This window comes from Eleginops maclovinus, chromosome 8 (assembly GCF_036324505.1).
Source record: "Eleginops maclovinus isolate JMC-PN-2008 ecotype Puerto Natales chromosome 8, JC_Emac_rtc_rv5, whole genome shotgun sequence".
Lineage (NCBI taxonomy): Eukaryota > Metazoa > Chordata > Actinopteri > Perciformes > Eleginopidae > Eleginops > Eleginops maclovinus.
Window position 1 is genome coordinate 11,110,657 of NC_086356.1, and position 17,193 is coordinate 11,127,849.

General features: G+C 41.4%; 1 protein-coding gene across 2 annotated transcripts in view; it reads right to left on the reverse strand.

Moving 5' to 3' along the window:
• Positions 1–262: 262 nt before the first annotated feature.
• LOC134868226 (nucleus accumbens-associated protein 2) overlaps positions 263–17,193 on the reverse strand; it is a 28,115-nt gene continuing 11,184 nt past the window's right edge. The window contains exons 1-7 of one of the 2 annotated variants that reach the window (XM_063889195.1): positions 11,695–12,228; positions 10,359–10,540; positions 9,482–10,246; positions 7,773–7,949; positions 6,424–6,529; positions 6,088–6,185; positions 263–5,997 (exon numbers count right to left, since the gene is read on the reverse strand). In XM_063889195.1, the coding sequence (XP_063745265.1) occupies positions 5,477–5,997; positions 6,088–6,185; positions 6,424–6,529; positions 7,773–7,949; positions 9,482–10,246; positions 10,359–10,470 (1,779 nt within the window). In that variant the 5' untranslated portion in view covers positions 10,471–10,540; positions 11,695–12,228 and the 3' untranslated portion in view covers positions 263–5,476. Of the gene's footprint in view, positions 5,998–6,087; positions 6,186–6,423; positions 6,530–7,772; positions 7,950–9,481; positions 10,247–10,358; positions 10,541–11,694; positions 12,229–17,193 lie in introns of those variants that run through there. The other variant, XM_063889194.1, reaches the window with a different exon arrangement.

A 17,193-nucleotide genomic window follows, 5' to 3' on the forward strand; every position in this document is an offset into this window, starting at 1 on the left:
ATAAGTTATTACACATTTAACACATATATTGATATAGCATATAGGCTACATATTATATCCATATTTAAAATGTTTAGAAATTCTTTTGACTTTGTTGATTCATAGGCTATCAAACAGCATAGAGGTTGGGTACACATACTGTATGCCTCTGAATACCTGTTTTGGGCCTCTGCACCCGACAAGTCCCTGGAGGTAGCTTACCGTAGACAACTTAAATAAATATTACAGGACCATAACTAACAGAGACAAAAGATACAAGAGCTATTTGGTGAAGTAAGGACTTTTATTAGAAAGCAGATTTTTCTGTATTGCATTTAAAGAAATCAGGTACTCTTGGACTACACAATTGAGACTGGTGATGGAAAATACCATGATGGGAATGAAAGGTAGATTCTTATGCAACATCAAAAGTGGCAACTTGCATTTCTGTTGTATATATTCTTGATGCATGAGACAGAAGGCGCATTAACATTTTAATTTGAAACATAAAGCAAGATCAACACTGAAATTGTCAGATCCCAGTTTGCCTGGTCCAAGCCCTGTTGATATTGATGTACATTACCATTATCAAGGTGCAGGCTTGATGATAGGTTCCTCTTTTGTCCTAAAGACTGTTGTCCATGTAGAGGATACCACTATGCCCAGACTAAGGACCTATTTGGGCCATGCTTACCAGAGCCTTACAGATATTGTCCATGTCAACATGGAATAGCTCTGTTCACGAAGCACCAAGGTATCATCCAATCTAGTCAGTTCTTGTTGCACACACTTTTAACCAAGAAGGCTGGAGTTAACATCATCCAGTCCCTCTACTCTGGAAAGTAAGCTAGCACAGACCAAAGCAAGCTGGAGAAAGACAAAGCAAACAGCAAGAGCACAGCAAGTCATGTCAGATCTCCCATAATGCACTTTGGGTCTCATCCCTATTCTGATTGTCAGCGCTCTGAACACATGGCTTTTAAAGTTGCGTTTTCTCCTCGTTCACCGAACCCACAGTTACTCTTTTCTCTCTTTGTTTCTAAGTAGTTCTAAAGTGCTGGCATTATGTTCAAGGACACATACAAACGTTTAGTGCATTTTTTCTGAGTCTGCAGAAGGTTCAAATGCACACTCAACTGGGTAGTTAGTTTATGTTTTCCACTCTTTATCACTACTCTGCTGTCATTTTTAAAGAATATTAAACTTGACACTGACATTCAAAAAAAGGCCAGGGTGTGATAAAAGCACAACCCTACTCATTGCAGGACTCCACAGTCTTTGTTTGCTAACAGTGACAACAGTTATTCAGCATAAAATACATGGTGCATAAAGATCAGAGGTTTCATTGGGTTAAAGTGAGTTTCTGAATGGCATGCATTATATGACACAAGAGCCTCTTTGCATATACATGGATTGTTTCCTGGAAAAACCAATGGCACTAGTGTGCCCATATGGTTTACTGTTATGGGGGATGAACAGAGCACTAAGGTTTTAGAAAGTAAGTAACAATTTATTTGCAAAGAAATTGGAAAACAGTTTCTTTTCAACTAACAATCCCTTCCTATCTCTTTTCTTGTAATTGTCAATGATCATCCAGGTGAATGGCAGATATTGCAAAAGACACATTTCCAAAAATATTCAAAGAACATGGTTTTCATCAATTCAGAATTTTTTGTGAAGGAGACCTGGTTTCAATCAAATATATACAGTATGTAAAATACATAACAGTACATACATTTTAACAGGACTTTTTCTTTAGGCCACCTCAAAGAGCTCACCCTACCAAAGGTTACCCATGACATTCTCTGAGAATATCTCAGTTTATAGTGCAACATCATTCATTTTAAATTTGCCCTGCACAAGAAAAGAAAAAAAAGACTAAGCAGAACAGAAACCAGACAAGATTTCCATAAAAAGGTTTGTTTTTTTTGTTGGCAAGGAAGGAGACAGACATATTTCCAGTAAGGCAGACTAACTGTAAACAAGCAGAAATTTGAATGCAGAATGGAAAAACAAATGGTAAAATGTTTCATGTAAGTGGGAATGTCTTGTTGAGGACACTAGCCCCTTATAAGATTGCTTGATATTAAATATGAACACGTGAATACTTTAGATTTTTGGTATACTTTTTAGGGATGTCTGTCAATCTTATAAATAATGTAGGAGATCATTCTAGGATGGTAGTTACAAATTAACTGTTCAATGCATCTAAATGCAGTTAATCTGTTATAATGGGTTAACCATATACCCGTATATAATTAAATATGGCAAACATTAAGCAAGACAGTGAGTGAATAAAATAAAAAGTACATTTTACTGAGCAAAGGTTCTTAAAGACCAATTTCCGTAAAGAAAAAACATGTTGGCATAATATTTTGTCTAGTTTGTCTTTGAATATAAAGGTTCATCTCACAAAATAACTACCCACCCGTCGAAGAAGTGCAGGTGATCCTATCATAAAGCCCTGCAAGTTAAGCTAGTGGTGCCAATCGTGAACTAAATATCTTAATTTTCCTGCAAGAGCAACCAAAGGAAGTGAAGTTTAATAAAATTAAAATAAAAACATGATAAAGGTCACTAGGTTTTAAAAGTTATCAAAGGAAACGTCACAATTTTTCTGTTTTGTCAACACATATGTCATTTGAACATTAAAGACATCCATAAATGTAAAACTGTTCAAACAAAATTAGGGATCATATTAGGATTAAAAACATAATAGTATTTAAGAGAAATTAAAGCCTGTAATCGAACCCTGCTCAGTTTTCAGTATTTAAGGGAAATACCAATTTGGAAGACCAGTTTTAAAATCACTAAAACTTTGAACACCATCGAACTTAATGTTATATAACTGCCTGTTTTTTTTCATGGCCAACTATAGAAAATGAGAAAAAGAGGGTCAGATAAAAAGAAATGTATTTACTAGGGATGCACCAATTGCAAAAATGTCGCTACACGGGTATCTGCAGGACGACAAATGACTTTAAAGTTACGGCAGACCTACAGTCACTGATATAATCCTTCAAAATGATGCCCTGATTTTCAGATTTAAAAACAACGACACTAACGCGACTTTTCCCGGTCACGTAGCAAAACATAAACATCGGCGACTGCCATCGGTGATGTCACCTTATTTTACCGATGTGCCGATTGCGGTAAATAGGGCTAACATCGGCCGATGCCGATGTTTCACCGATGTATCGGTGCATCCCTAGTATTTACTAATCAAGGATTCGACCTTTCGCCAGAACAGTGCTACAGTTTACATTCATTCATCATCTCAGCCATTCAATCACAGCCCTGTTTTATCCATGGTGGACTCCATGTCTTTGAAAAGAAAAAAGAAAAACATACTAGATTCTGTAAACGTCATCATTATTATTACCTAGTGCAATTATAACCCTGTGTTTCTTGTGCAGGGCCATCTTAAAGCCTCTCATAAAGAATCCTAAACATGACACGTAAACACAACATTTGAGGTGGCACAGCACTGAAGCAAAAACCAACAGATCAAATACATCAGGGGCAATATTGTATGTTTGCTTGCTAGTCAATTTATGCCATCAAATTTGCAGTGGAAAAGTGTGATTTTTCCAATAACTTTGGGGTTCACTGATTTTGATGGTCTGACTTTTGGAATTAATGTTCTTTAACACAACAACAGAAAAAAAACATACAACAGTGTATCTCTCAAAGTAAATGCAACAAAGGAAGGCTTTTTGGACTAAGTCCCATATGCGTGGCAAGAACATGAACAGCCGAAAGATATAAAAAAAATTACAGGTTTTTAGTCCCTGTCGGACATTGCTTCACCCCCACCCCCCTTCCAAAATATAGAAACCGTTCTTCTTTAGAACGAACAGTTTTCTCTTTACAAACCCACAATCTCAAATAAACAATCACTGTGATGTGGAGGACATTTTCAGTCTTTAATAGTCACATTTTGCCAAAACTCCATAGTTTCCCACCCTTTTGTTTTGAGTGCAAATGCAAATAGCCAGCAGAATTGCTCTTATACGTTTTATTCAATAACTTACCCCCCAACCCCTCCAGGAAAAACAAAAAAAAGAATGGAAGCAAGACTATGTAGTCAATCAGACGACCACATGAAGGTGAAACAGTGCTTCGCTCCTTTGCCACTCAGTGTAGTGCGCTTCCTCTCACCACTCTATATGTTCAGTCTCCTCTACCCGTTGTCAAAGCACGCTCTGCAGTTAAAAAAGCAGATCCAATGGGTCCTGTGTTTAACACAGTCGATCCTGTGTTCGTCCCAGGTCAGTTCTAACAGGTGTCAGACTGAGGACAGATCCAAGTGAAAAATGGACAAAAGTCCTTTCATGGCATATCGTGAGGCAATAGGAGCAGTTATTATTTAGATGCAGGTGTGTAGCTTTGTTGTTGTTTTCCATAATTCTCTGTATTCATTGTTTGCAGGCATGCACGCTTGGATTTAACACACGCTCTTGTTAATGTCTCTCTCCGACTGCCTCCAAAACAGAATGATGTTATCCAAAAGGATTTTTCAAAACTGAAAAAGCGTTGTTGCGCCTTTTTTGGACAGTGTATTTTTGATATTAAAGGCTAAGTTTCATAAGGTGAGAGATGTGGGCTTGTGTGTGTGTGTGTGTGTGTGTGTGTGTGTGCTGATGTTTATGTGTGTGTGGCTCGGTGAGGCAGTCTGGAGCAGACACAGGCATCACATTGAGAATCTAATCCAATATGTAACGGGCAAATATGCATGAAAACTACATTTCATGTGATAGATTATTTGTTTGACTGTGGAGAACTTCTCGTCTTTTTCCTAAAAATGACCCCATGTTATAAAAGGAAGTACAATTTGTTCTGTTTAATGGTGGTAATGCAGAACTTGACCTTTTATAATAAAATAATCATTGTATTCATACAAATACAACAAAAATAAGCTGCTTTTAAAAAAGCTTTGTTTCCCTGATCTTTTGATCATTTCTCTATTTCTCCCAAGGTGACATGGGTTATTCTCGAATGTGGCTTTTCAAGGAAACAGAATAGTTTTACATGCAATTAACCCTAACCCTAATACGCCAGCAAAGCAGCTGTTGCTTTTGTATCGCACTGATATCATGAATCATTCCAGACATTTGTTCTGCTATCGGGCCTTTGTAATATTGCTGCAGGTGCCGAAACAACCGGGTAAATACTGAATATACCAAGAAAAAGGAGGAGCAAAAAAGGGTTGATTTCCTTAATATGCTAATGCCATGCCTGTGTCTACTTCTACTATGAGTGATCTACTTCTACAATCAGTAAGTATGCGTGTTAACAAGCACACGTGTGCGCATGCATGTGTGATGAATGCCTATATTAAGATCTACGAGCGCAGCTATTGTGCTGAATTAATTCCTGTTGAGGAAGCACAGAGGAGAAGAAAGAGTGGTGGACGAGATGTTGAGTAAGAGAACAAGCAAAAGAAAATGTGCTGTTAAACAGATTTCACAATGTGAGAGGCAGCCCAAAACGTCATTCACTGTCCGTTCACCCGCAGACCTTGTCCAAAATTTTCCACTTCCTGCTCTGGCGGCGTGTCGCCACAGTGGCCTGCCTCAGCTCCTGTGATCAAAGTTGGCGCCCCAATTGATCCGTCTACACCTTCTAACCCAGCTTCATCCTCATCTTCCTCCTGCTCCTCTTGGACTCCACCTTCAGCCTCTGCTCCAGCCGCCCCAGCCCTGGGACTGTCCTCCATCAGCGGTGCGTGAGTCCTGAGAGGGTCCTTGCGATCAGGAAACAACCTTGGCTCTAGGGCCTTGAAGTCTGCCTCGAATGGGAGGGGCACCCCTGGTTGAGAGGCACCCAGTGCAAGGCCTAGACCCACAGCAGCACCCATGCCCATTCCTGCACGGTACACCTCCATGCCATCAGGCAGCATGGACTTGATCTTGGGCAGCCACCGCTTTCGGACACGCCTCGCATTTGTGCACATGTCAGCAGCAATCACATTCATTTCACTCTCCTTGAAGTTAGGGTTGAAATTTTGACAGTAGACTGTAAAAGAGAAAGAAAAGTCAATGTGGAAAAAGTGAACTCTTTTGAAATGTTATCACAAATATTGGTGAAGTTGGGAAGTAAACCTACGTTTGACAGCGTTGAGGACCCTGCTGTCCAGGGGTTTTCTACTGGGGTCACTAGTAGAAGAACGGATTCCTGTCCCACAGCTATTGGCTAAAGTGTTTCTGCAGGAATACAGAGTCAACACCAGGGGGCAGAGTCAGCAACAGCCACATACAGTAGATAAACATGGGAACACACACAACTAACCGCATTGCACAACATGGCCACAGATGGAGTGTGAAAGTTGGTTTGAGACAACAGTGGTAGTGTTGCAGTCATACAAAGAACTCAAATCTTACAGTAGGCCCCTAAAGACTCATACCAACAGTTATTCTTCACAGTGCATGTTTTTATACTCACCTATCAAAGAATGTGGCAAGCAGGCGGCGAAGCAAGACTTTGTGTTTGATACCAGCACATAGATGACAATTCATCAGCTGTCCTCGAGTCATGAAAACCTGTGTACCTGGAATAGAAATAAAAAGTATTTGTTGAGAAAACTACTCATATTACAATACATTTGTCCTTACAGATTCTCTAGGGCTTTGTCGTTTCTCTCTTTGGGCCAACTGCTAGTTAATCCTTTGTTCTTTTGGTACATTTTAAATTCCTGTTCAAGGAAATTTCAGTAAGCGTAAATCAGGAGAGAAATCATAGTTGAAGGCCATACAAACGGCACACAATTAAACTACTTGGTTTTGCCTTCTTTTCAAAACTCATCCTTTTCACATTCATGTATTGTATTCTGTATCTTATAAGCACACTACAAAACTGATTTACCCTTTACCATCGGTTTCTTTTGTGTTTTTCTATTTCATCCCCGTCTGATTGAATCAGAGCTTGCAGTTACTTTTTGAACTCTTGAACCAATAGTAAATTGATTCAACTTTTAGCCCTCCTCCTTTGTATAAATTATATTAGCTACATGGTACCTGGTCTCTCTGAGAGTCTCTTGTCTGACTGCCAAGAGCGATGTCTGGCAGTCAGACCAAAGAGTTCAGTTTTTGTTTAATCATACCAAAAAATATATTTCTCATGCTTCTGGAGGCATGTAAGGGCCATTTTCCAAACTCCCTGCAGGCTGTCTTATGCTTTTTACTCCGGAGTGACTTCTGTCTAGTCACTCCACCATAAAGACCTGATTGATGAGTACTGCAGAGATGGTTGTCCTTCTGTCATTCTCCTTAATCCCAGCAGAGAAACTCTGCAGCTTTGTTCTGTCCCTTTAGGATCACCACAGTAATGTTACTAAAAAAACAGCATGGGGGTCATCCAGACTCAGCTTAAACATAGGTGAAATGCAGGAATATAGTATGTATACTGCATTAAAGAGATATGAGCAGTAGACAACTTAAGGAAAGTGGTTATTGTTTTTGTTAGCCTGCCATAATGTGTCTGTATGTCTGTTTGCTTGTCTGTGCGTGTGTGGACTTGTCTCTCCCCTCTCTATTTGAACTGTCACATTTCTGGGTTAAGTAGATCATTTAAAAACCGTAATCACAAATAGCAGTGATACTAGTGTATTCATAAAGTGGACAGGTAGTTAGGAAATTACATCAATATGGGGGGTAAAAATCATGGGATTTGAAACTGCAGGAGAACAGCGGGGAGAGAGTCGAGGAATATCAAAAGGGTTGGCAACCATGAAACACGTATTACATGTGTTGAAAGTGAAATAAATACATTCATGTCTGTGTGTGCGTGCCTACCAGCTACCAGTTCCAGCTTCTCCCCAGGGTCCCCCTCAGTGTAGAGCTTAGGGTGGCAGCGGTAGCCTATCTGACTGATGAGGCTTGCAGGCAGCGCCACCAGGTCCCTGCGGATCAGCACGCAGTTGCGACTTTCCAAGGCCAAGGGCATCGAAGCCATCTCTGGCTTATCCTGGACTGATGAAAGTAAAAGGAAACAGAAAGGGTTCAGAAAGCTTTTCTTACACGGCGAAACAGAGACAGATAACTGGGTATGCATCCATAAAAATATCAGACTATAAACCACAAAAGAAAAACAACTGCCATCCATTCCCTCTGTGCCCTCTATTTAAATAAAAGCTACACAATTTAATTCACAGAGCAGGTTTATGTAAACTCTTCAGCTTGTTGTGTTTTCTAAACGTTTTAGAGCATTGCAGATGTATCCCAGTCATGATGCTGCATCAGCAACTTGAGTTTTGGAGAGGGACAGATCTGAAGCTGGGTGTTAGGTTCTATCTTACAAAACTGCCTCCCCTAACCTCTAAGATGACTTGTGAGTGTATACACGCACCTTCTGCGCACACACACACACACACACACACACACACACACACACACACACACACACACACACACACACACACACACACACACACACACACACACACACACACACACACACACACACACACACACACACACACACACACACACACACAGAACAGGAGAACAAATCAATTAATTGCCACACATGCACAAAGTGAAAAGTGTGGATTAAGGCACACTTCTAACAACGTACACACGCGCACGCACACACAGAAAGATGGGCAATGCTCTCAAATATCCCACAATGTCACCCTGGGGTGCTCTGAATGATTGCAGATAGAGTGGATTTCATAAATATCTGAAACTCTAGTATTTGACAAACCTGTGCGATGCCTTTGAGTTGCAGGAAGCTAACAATGATGGAACGGGTGTGTGGGTGTGTGTGTTGTTTTTGTGCACATGTGAGTTTGAGAGTCCCCGTCCCTGTGTGAATTCAAACACAAGCGAATAAAGCTTCTATATTCACATGTGTAGGTAAACCTGCACCCGTATAAAGACCATTACAGAAAGCAGTATAGTACCAGCTGTTGGAGCTGTGATACCGAGTGTGTTGTTGGTCACGATGCACTCCAATCATAACTCCATAAAGCTATCTTTATGCTGAGAGAACCCACACACACACTGGAGGCACAACATCCTGCTTTATCCTAGAAGCTCAGGATACATGATTTATGAAAGATTAGTGTAAATAATGTAGCTGGGATGAAATTAATGTGCATCACTTTTATTCGCACAATACTTAAGTCTAGACAAGGCGCAACCATGTTCAATAAACCCTACATTCATTGGTATGTACTGTATTTCTGCAAGTCATGCAGAGTTTTACTTTTAGATCAGGCAGATATCAAATGATTTTCCCTATCTGAGCCAAGGGCAGTTGAAAAGTAATTCACTTACTTAGATGCTACATAACAAGAGTTTTTTTTAAAAATATTGATCGAGGGTTGACATTGAAATGTTCTTGTTAGCATTAGCTATTTCGATAATTGGAGTTAGGGACGAAATACTTATCAGTGTGTGTAGTGGAATCAAATGAAAAAAAAACTGAGAGAGAACAGACACACAAGCACGTTAACACTTCACAAAGATTTACAAAAACATTAATTTGACATAATACTCACTCCCATAGGGGTTAGCCGAACGTCCATAGAGATGACTGTAGGCATCCTCAGTGATCCCATCATATGGCTCTTCTTCAAACTCCTCGTCCTCATTCTGGTAGGATGTAGGACTGTCAGTGGTTGGCAGGCTGGATGCTCCAGGACTTGACCTTTCAACTCCTCCTCCTGCTCCACCCCCACCAGCCCCAGCCCCTTGAATGTGGTACGAAGGCATACCGGGTATAGCGGTCCCACCAGCCGTCGTGTAGAACAGGGAACTGGCCCTCGCCAACCGACTCCCCAACTCTGAAGAGGAGATCTTGCTTTGCGTCATAGGTATTGTGAGGGGTGTTGGGTCACCCCCTTCTAGTTTAATCTTACGCTGTGGCAGGAGTAGGGATGGAGACCAGCCGGGGGTTCCCAAAAGGGCAGCCACGGCTAAGCCGTTTCCATTATTACAAGGACTCTGTGGCTCGGATCCTGTTTCCTCTAAAGACCCTGCTGTCTGCGAGTCACAGTGAGGTGAGTTTGCCTTAAACATTAGGTCCATGCCTCTTTCAACTATATGCTGAATTTGGAGGTAGCCAGCTGTGTACATAACCACCAGCTGTTCACTAGCGGCCATTGTTAGCTTCCCTGTATAGCAGAAAGTGAGGATCTGCTCAAAGCAAGCAGGTGTGACTGAGGAGGGCAACTCAAATTGGCTCTTGGTTGAACTGCTGAAGAGGTCACGAAAGTAGAGGCTGCTGGCAGCCAAAACAGCCCGGTGGGCTTTGAAAGCCTGACCTGGTTGATGGAAATAACAGAGAACAGAACAAAAAGGTGAGATACAAGATTCTAGTATAATTTCAAAGTTCTGTAACTACAATATAATCTCTAGATTTCCAAACTAACCAACCTTTGACCAGGATGGACACATCGCAGTAGTGTCCCAGCAGGCGCTGCTCATTGAGGGAGCCCAGAACTGTGGCTCCAAAGTTTGGGATCTCCACATGGAGCAGTTGGGACATGTTGGCCGCAGAAGAAGAGAAAGATGGGGTTTCAGATATTTACTGCAGAATCCGCCACTGAGAGAGGCATCTATTAAAATAAGAAGAGGGACAAGAAAAAAGTGTTTAAAAAGGCATCGAAAAAAAAATCTGTGATAAAGACGGAGTGAAAACTAAATGCGTGAAAGATGAAAAGACATGCCAGAGGGAGGTAGAGAGACGAGAAGGGAACATTGAGAAAATCTTAAAAAAGGAAAGAAAGAGCAAGAATGAAATAGAGTTGTGATGAAGTGAGAAAATGAATGCAGTTGAGGGAGAAGTGAGAGGTGTGTGTGAGAGAAAGATATGCTGGGATAGTGGGTGAGAGAGTAGAGCAGGAGAGAGAAAGAAGGAGTCAAGTCAGTCCACAGGAAAAAAAATACAATACAATGCTGTGCTGTGCCTACTGTACATGGGGACGTTGTGAAATACCTTAAGGCTATGTTGTCTCACATCGCTTAAATTCCAAGAACCTTTGACTCGCTCCATGAAGTGTACTTAATGCTTCAACTATGAACTTGGATGACCTATAAATCTGCCTTTCTGAGATAAAGCTAAACTGAATACAACTTTTTTTTTTCATGGAAAATGTCACAGTTTACACAAAGATACTCCTCGATTTTGCTGACAGTATATACCAGTGTCAGTATTTGTTCTCTCTGTAAACTCTGGCCAGAAAACAAAACATCCCAACTGACGTCATGCACATAATTTACACTTAGTTTGATCCTTCTCAATAACATACTTCAGTCATATTTGCACCTTCCTTCCCTTTCCTGAACCTTGTGCCTGTCATTGTTTTGTTTTTTCTCCCCACACACACACGTCCACACACATGCATATACGCTCTGGTTTCATTATTAAGCAATGCTGCAGAACAGTTTCCAGGAATACAAACTGAAAAAAAATAAATGTCACCGCCTCTCTCTCACACACATACACACTCACTCTCTCTCCCACTTCATGCACTCCATACAGTCAGGCACGCTCTCTGGCTTACTTACATAAAAGTGTGCATGCCTAAACACACACACACACACACACACACACACACACACACACACACACACACACACACACACACACACACACACACACACACACACACACACACACACACACACACACACACACACACACACACACACACACACAGTACAGGCTGCATAGGGAAATAACTGTGTACTCTGGCAAGCAAGCACTCACCTGGAGAAACCAGCACACGACGTTCCTTCACAAAAAAATGCTCACACGTGCAAATTGCAGAAAAAAGCGCCCACTGTTATCCCAGACACTTCTGACCTGTGTTAGCCAGTCTTCTGGTTAAAACACACCATGTAGACTTTACACACACTAACACCCCAGCAGCAGACCGGACCAGGACAGAAGAGGAGTAGTTAGAGATGGAAGGAGAGCACTCTGATGCACTCCGTCTGGCCGACTCTCTCTTTCACTTAAAGTGTCATTCCCACTGTCTCAAAAATGATTCTCTCTCTGCTGTCTGACTGACTTTTTCCTCTGCCTGCCTATCTTCTCTATCTCTATATCCTCCAAAGCCCCATTCTTTCTCTGCTCACTGTCTGTTCTAGCGCTGCCTCAAAGCCTCCCTCTGCCTCCCTGTCATTATCTCTCTGTTTCTCCCCCCTCTCTCTATTCTCCAAGGGTTGAATTCAACAAGTGCCGCTGTAAGGAGAGAGAGTGGGGGAGAAAGAGAATGAGGAGGGGGAGAGAGAGAGAGAGAGTGTGAGAGATAGAGAGAGAGAGAGAGAGAGAGAGAGAGAGAGAGAGAGAGAGAGAGAGAGAGAGAAGATAGCAGAGCAGAGCAGAGCGAATCAATGATGAAAGGAGTGGGAGGCTCAGTGTGTGCGTGTGTGTGCATGTGTCTGCGCGCGTGTGTCTGATCAATGCAGTATCTATACGTCGCAGGGAGTGGGAGGGAGAGAAAAACACAGGCTACAGTTACAGACGGAGACAGAGACTGGGCAGAGCTAGAGAGAAGCAGGGGAGGGAGGGAGAGAGGGGAGAGTTGAGACAGAGAGAAAGTCATTTGAGGACAGTACGAGTAGAGAAAGACAATTAGGTTGAAGCAACTTCTGCCACTTGCCCCTGGACACGGATGCCTATATGGTCTAACAGTAAGAGGGCGGGGGTGACACTGGCAAAAGAGAAATGAAAAAGCTGACAGAGGTCAAAGCCACCGTTATTTAATTAAACATCGAATAGTGAAACTTCTGAAATCCCTGTTTGACGCAAGTCTGGAGACAATGCGTCAGGTCTTGGTAAAGCAACACTTCTTAGTGAGGCTTTAATATATGCAATGCAGTATTCCTCTAATCATTCAAATTGTTGAATTAAAAGATTAATAAAAAATCTGTCATTTTAAGGTGTCTCCCATTATCTTACAATATTCAGAGGACAATAGTTAAAAAAAAACAGGTTTTACTTTTGAGCAAGTGTTGTGTATTTTCCTCTGAATCACGCAAGGACCTCTCTGCCAAACACCTACACACAAGCAGAGAGAAGTTCTGTCTTCACGCAAGATTATTTTGTATTTGTACATGAAATTGTAAATGTAATGATTAATTCACGCCTCCAGTTTGCTGGCTCAGCTTATTCAGGTGACATTTCTGTGTTGGCTTTTTGTTTCAATCTTTTCACCAGCACAAGGAAGACCTCCCTAAATGTTGCTTGATAAAAATAAGGCAGGACAGGAGCCAGATGTCACAGCCGGTGTCAGGGAAGGAAAGAAAAAAGGACAACAGCTAAGAAAATGAGAGGATACGTTCCAGAAAGATATATGTGGGAGGATAAGAATGCAATATTGCTGTGACAGATGAGCAAGTGCATTTGTACAGTATGTAAGTCACTGTTGTGGTATTCTTGCAGGGCAAAAACACAATGAAGGAAGCTGTCTGACCTCTGCGCCACATTTTGGACGAGGAGACATGAAGACATTCCTGTTTTGCAACATCTTTTCACCTTACAACAATCTGTTATAAAAAGCTGATGCAGAGAATTTTTGTATTTGAGCATATCCCCGGAACATTTTCAGACACATTGTTTCATATTTTGCCAAAGAAACCTCAAGTGGAGAAAGTTTTGCTAAACTGAGCAAACTTTTACTCTTCAGTCACCGCGGAAATATAAAAGGGAGGATATCACAAAGCGGTGAATACAGTGAGTCAGACTTTGCTTTAGAGAGCTCTGCCCCAGCAGTGTGATATCTGCACGGCACATATAGGCACACATGAGTGAGCACACACAAAAAGCACAGTCAGACACATGAGACACAAATCCGCACACACACTAATGCAAACAGACATACACACACAGTCAGGTAATCTCCCTGTGCACACTCAGCATTAAACATTTGGTTTATTTGTCTGTCTGTCCTTCTGTGATCCTGTCACACTGCTTGTCCATCGGTCCATCCATCAGTCGCTGTCATTACTGTGTCCTTACATCGCCCCTTGGTTCTCCTCCCCCTCCCTGTTTTCTATCCTTGCCGCCCTGCATACCACATACCCACTGTCTCTCTGCCAATTAATGCACACAGGGCTGCATTGCAGTGAGGTTGGCGCGTGCCACGGAAGCAAGCACAGTACAGAGTCTACAGACATGCATGTACGTGCCAGCCGGGCAGAGAGGGAGAGGGAGAGGGAGAAAAGGGGGGGGGTGGTTGAGGGTAAAAAGCAAGAGGGAGGGGGAGAGCAAAGGAGAGTGAACGAAGAATATGTTGAGTCAGGCAGACAGGACGGCGGAGTGCCACACTGCACATATACAGACACTCACCGCCGCATGTTCGTGTAAATGTATGCACGGATGAATTTGAAACAAATATACATGTGTATTATGCGGATAGGCACACAGGCATGAAAGCACACATAATGTACACACACGCGCACAAACATTCACACGGAAATTGAAAACTCTTCCTGCATGCATTAAATATAGACTTTGCACATCCCTGATGAAAAATTATAAAGGCATGAACTCCCTGAACTTGTTTGTCTAACAAGTGATTATATATGTGTGCGTGTGTGCACGCGTGTGTGTGTGTGTGTGTGTCTGTTGCTTGTGTCCTCATTTCCGTCTGTGTTTGCATTACCATGTCAAAGTTTCTCGCATACCAAGGCGTGTTTTTATAATCATTGTTATAAATCCGGCTGTGACTTTCAGCACTGTATGACAGGTGTGTGTGTGTGTGTGTGTGTGTGTGTGTGTGTATGTGTGTGTGTGTCGGATTAGCTTGTGAGTTCAGATAAGAGATCTGAATGCAGTTCTGATTGCTGTTGTCTGCTTTGTTGGAATGTGTTACATTCATTTTAATAAAAGGATTCATACCTACGCACAGTTTTATTAACTGTAGCAGCAGGTCCGGGCATATTTGAATAATATGAAGAAATAAAGCGATTGACCAGATGGCGCGCGCACACACACACACACACACACACACACACACACACACACACACACACACACACACACACACACACACACACACACACACACACACACACACACACACACACACACACACACACACACACACACACACAGATTTAATTACTAGTTATACTGTAGCAATCTCTACGAAATGACAATAGGGTAACACTCCAAGATAAGACTGTAAAAGTCATACTAAATTAAGACTCACGTAAATGCCATTTAGTGCTTTACAGAGTTCAACCTCGAAGTTAAGTTAACTTTTATTAACAATGCAGGTAATAAAAACCTTACTAGATCCAACATACATTAAAGAGACAAACACATATAAGGTTAATGTTAATTAGTATCTCATTAAAGTACAGAAATTCACAAATAAGCTCAAATTAAAAGAAAATTGAGATGTGAGCAGAGCAGGAGCAGCTCGTTCCTCTCTTGCTTATGTTGCCTCTATACAATCTCAATATGAACAGTCCCCTCGTTATAAATATTCAGATCCTGCAGTTGTTCTCATGTCTAAAGTGTACCAGACAACAGATTCTATCCACGTTGAGACGGCAACGCTCCCTGGCAACAGTTCTACCAATCGGGACCGAGTGAGTGTCTGCCGGAGTCTGTCTGAGTATCATTATGGGATGTCGAGAGAAAGAGAGAGGGAGAGAGAGCGAGAGAGGCTGCTTATCACTGCTTATAATGCAACATCATTCTCTGTGTATAAACCCTGCTGGGTGAAGTTGTCTGTATAGTCTGGATCAAAATCATCTTTTTCTTAAAAAAAAAAGGAAAAAAAAAATCTCCCTATGATTCATGCAGTTATGTAACAAACAGACAACTCTGAAATGATTTGTTGTGGGCTGAATATTGTCTGGTATCTTTCCACTTGTGTTCACTCAATATGCACCAATAATGTAATCATGGTTTGAGTAGGGAATAAAAAAGAGGTTGAATTTTAGGTTAAACTGATAGTATGACAGAATATGAAACAATATAAAAACAATAATGTGAATATATACCAGGGCTGGATGATGGGACATAAAACCTGTTTCTTCATGTGTTATCACAATTACTTAATTAATGTAAAAATAAGTGTTCAGTGTCTAATAATAACCATCCAACAGCTAGTCATGTTTTCACCTTGTGAGTCTGTGTGTGTCATTGTGGCACCATTAGCTCCTGGAGACACTTACTGTAGGAGGAACTATCACAGAGAGTTTGAATACCATTCCAGGTGTTTGTCTGTCTGTCTGTCTGTCTGTCTGTCTGTGAACACAACTGGGCAAGATGCAGTCACAAAACTGCAGGTGCCTAAATGAGATCAGTATGTAGGCCAGAGTTCAAGGATGGGTGTGGTCAGAGAAAAAGGCGCAGGAAGAACGATAGTAGGAAGCCCGATTTGGCGTTGGGGCTGGTGTGATTCAATCACAAGACGATTTCTAGTTTATTTACTTATCTGCTATCAGCAAGGCCAGAGAAAGTCTTCCTCCGCACAAAATCAATCTGGTATAGGAGGGAAAAAACAATCTTGCTTGTTTGTCGAAGAAGAAAGCGGCTAAAATAGGCAACCAATGCGAACATAGAGCGTGTCTGACAAATGGACACTAATTAATTTAACAACATTTAATCAAGGTGATTTAGAATTAGGTTTGTTTTAATGTATTTGAATAAACATGGTGTTCGTTCTCAATTGTTTATACCTTTTACACTAGATTTTTTTTTTAAGGGAACAGAAAGGAAAACAGCGTTGATTAAACAATAAGTAATTAATAAAACGTATAGTTTGATACTTGGATTGGAAAAACAAACAAAATGTGTTAATTTGATGAATTGTGTTTATTCCCTAGTCCAGTCACATTGCCTGCTGCTACTGGAATTAGTAGATACCATTTATTTCCTACACAATAAGTCAAGGGCTACCTTGTTATTTGTTAATGTAAGAACGTCCATGATTGCTTTTTCTACGTGCAGGGACAAGGGATAAACATGCAAACACATATACACAAATACATACAAATGCAGAAGCTCTGTGGAGGATGACAGCACTGCAGCAAGTTAACGATCTTATATCGCAACAACTACTCTGACATCTCCCAGTGGTTGGTCACTTTATCAAACACAAAGTTGTGGCGGACAACTCCAGTACCATTGGGCTATATGTCAGTTCAGCTTGCAGTTGTGGTGATGTGTGTGAGAGAAAACCAGACTGTGGAAGAGACAGAGGGAGAGCATGTGTGTGTGTGTGTGTGTGTGTGTGTGTGTGTG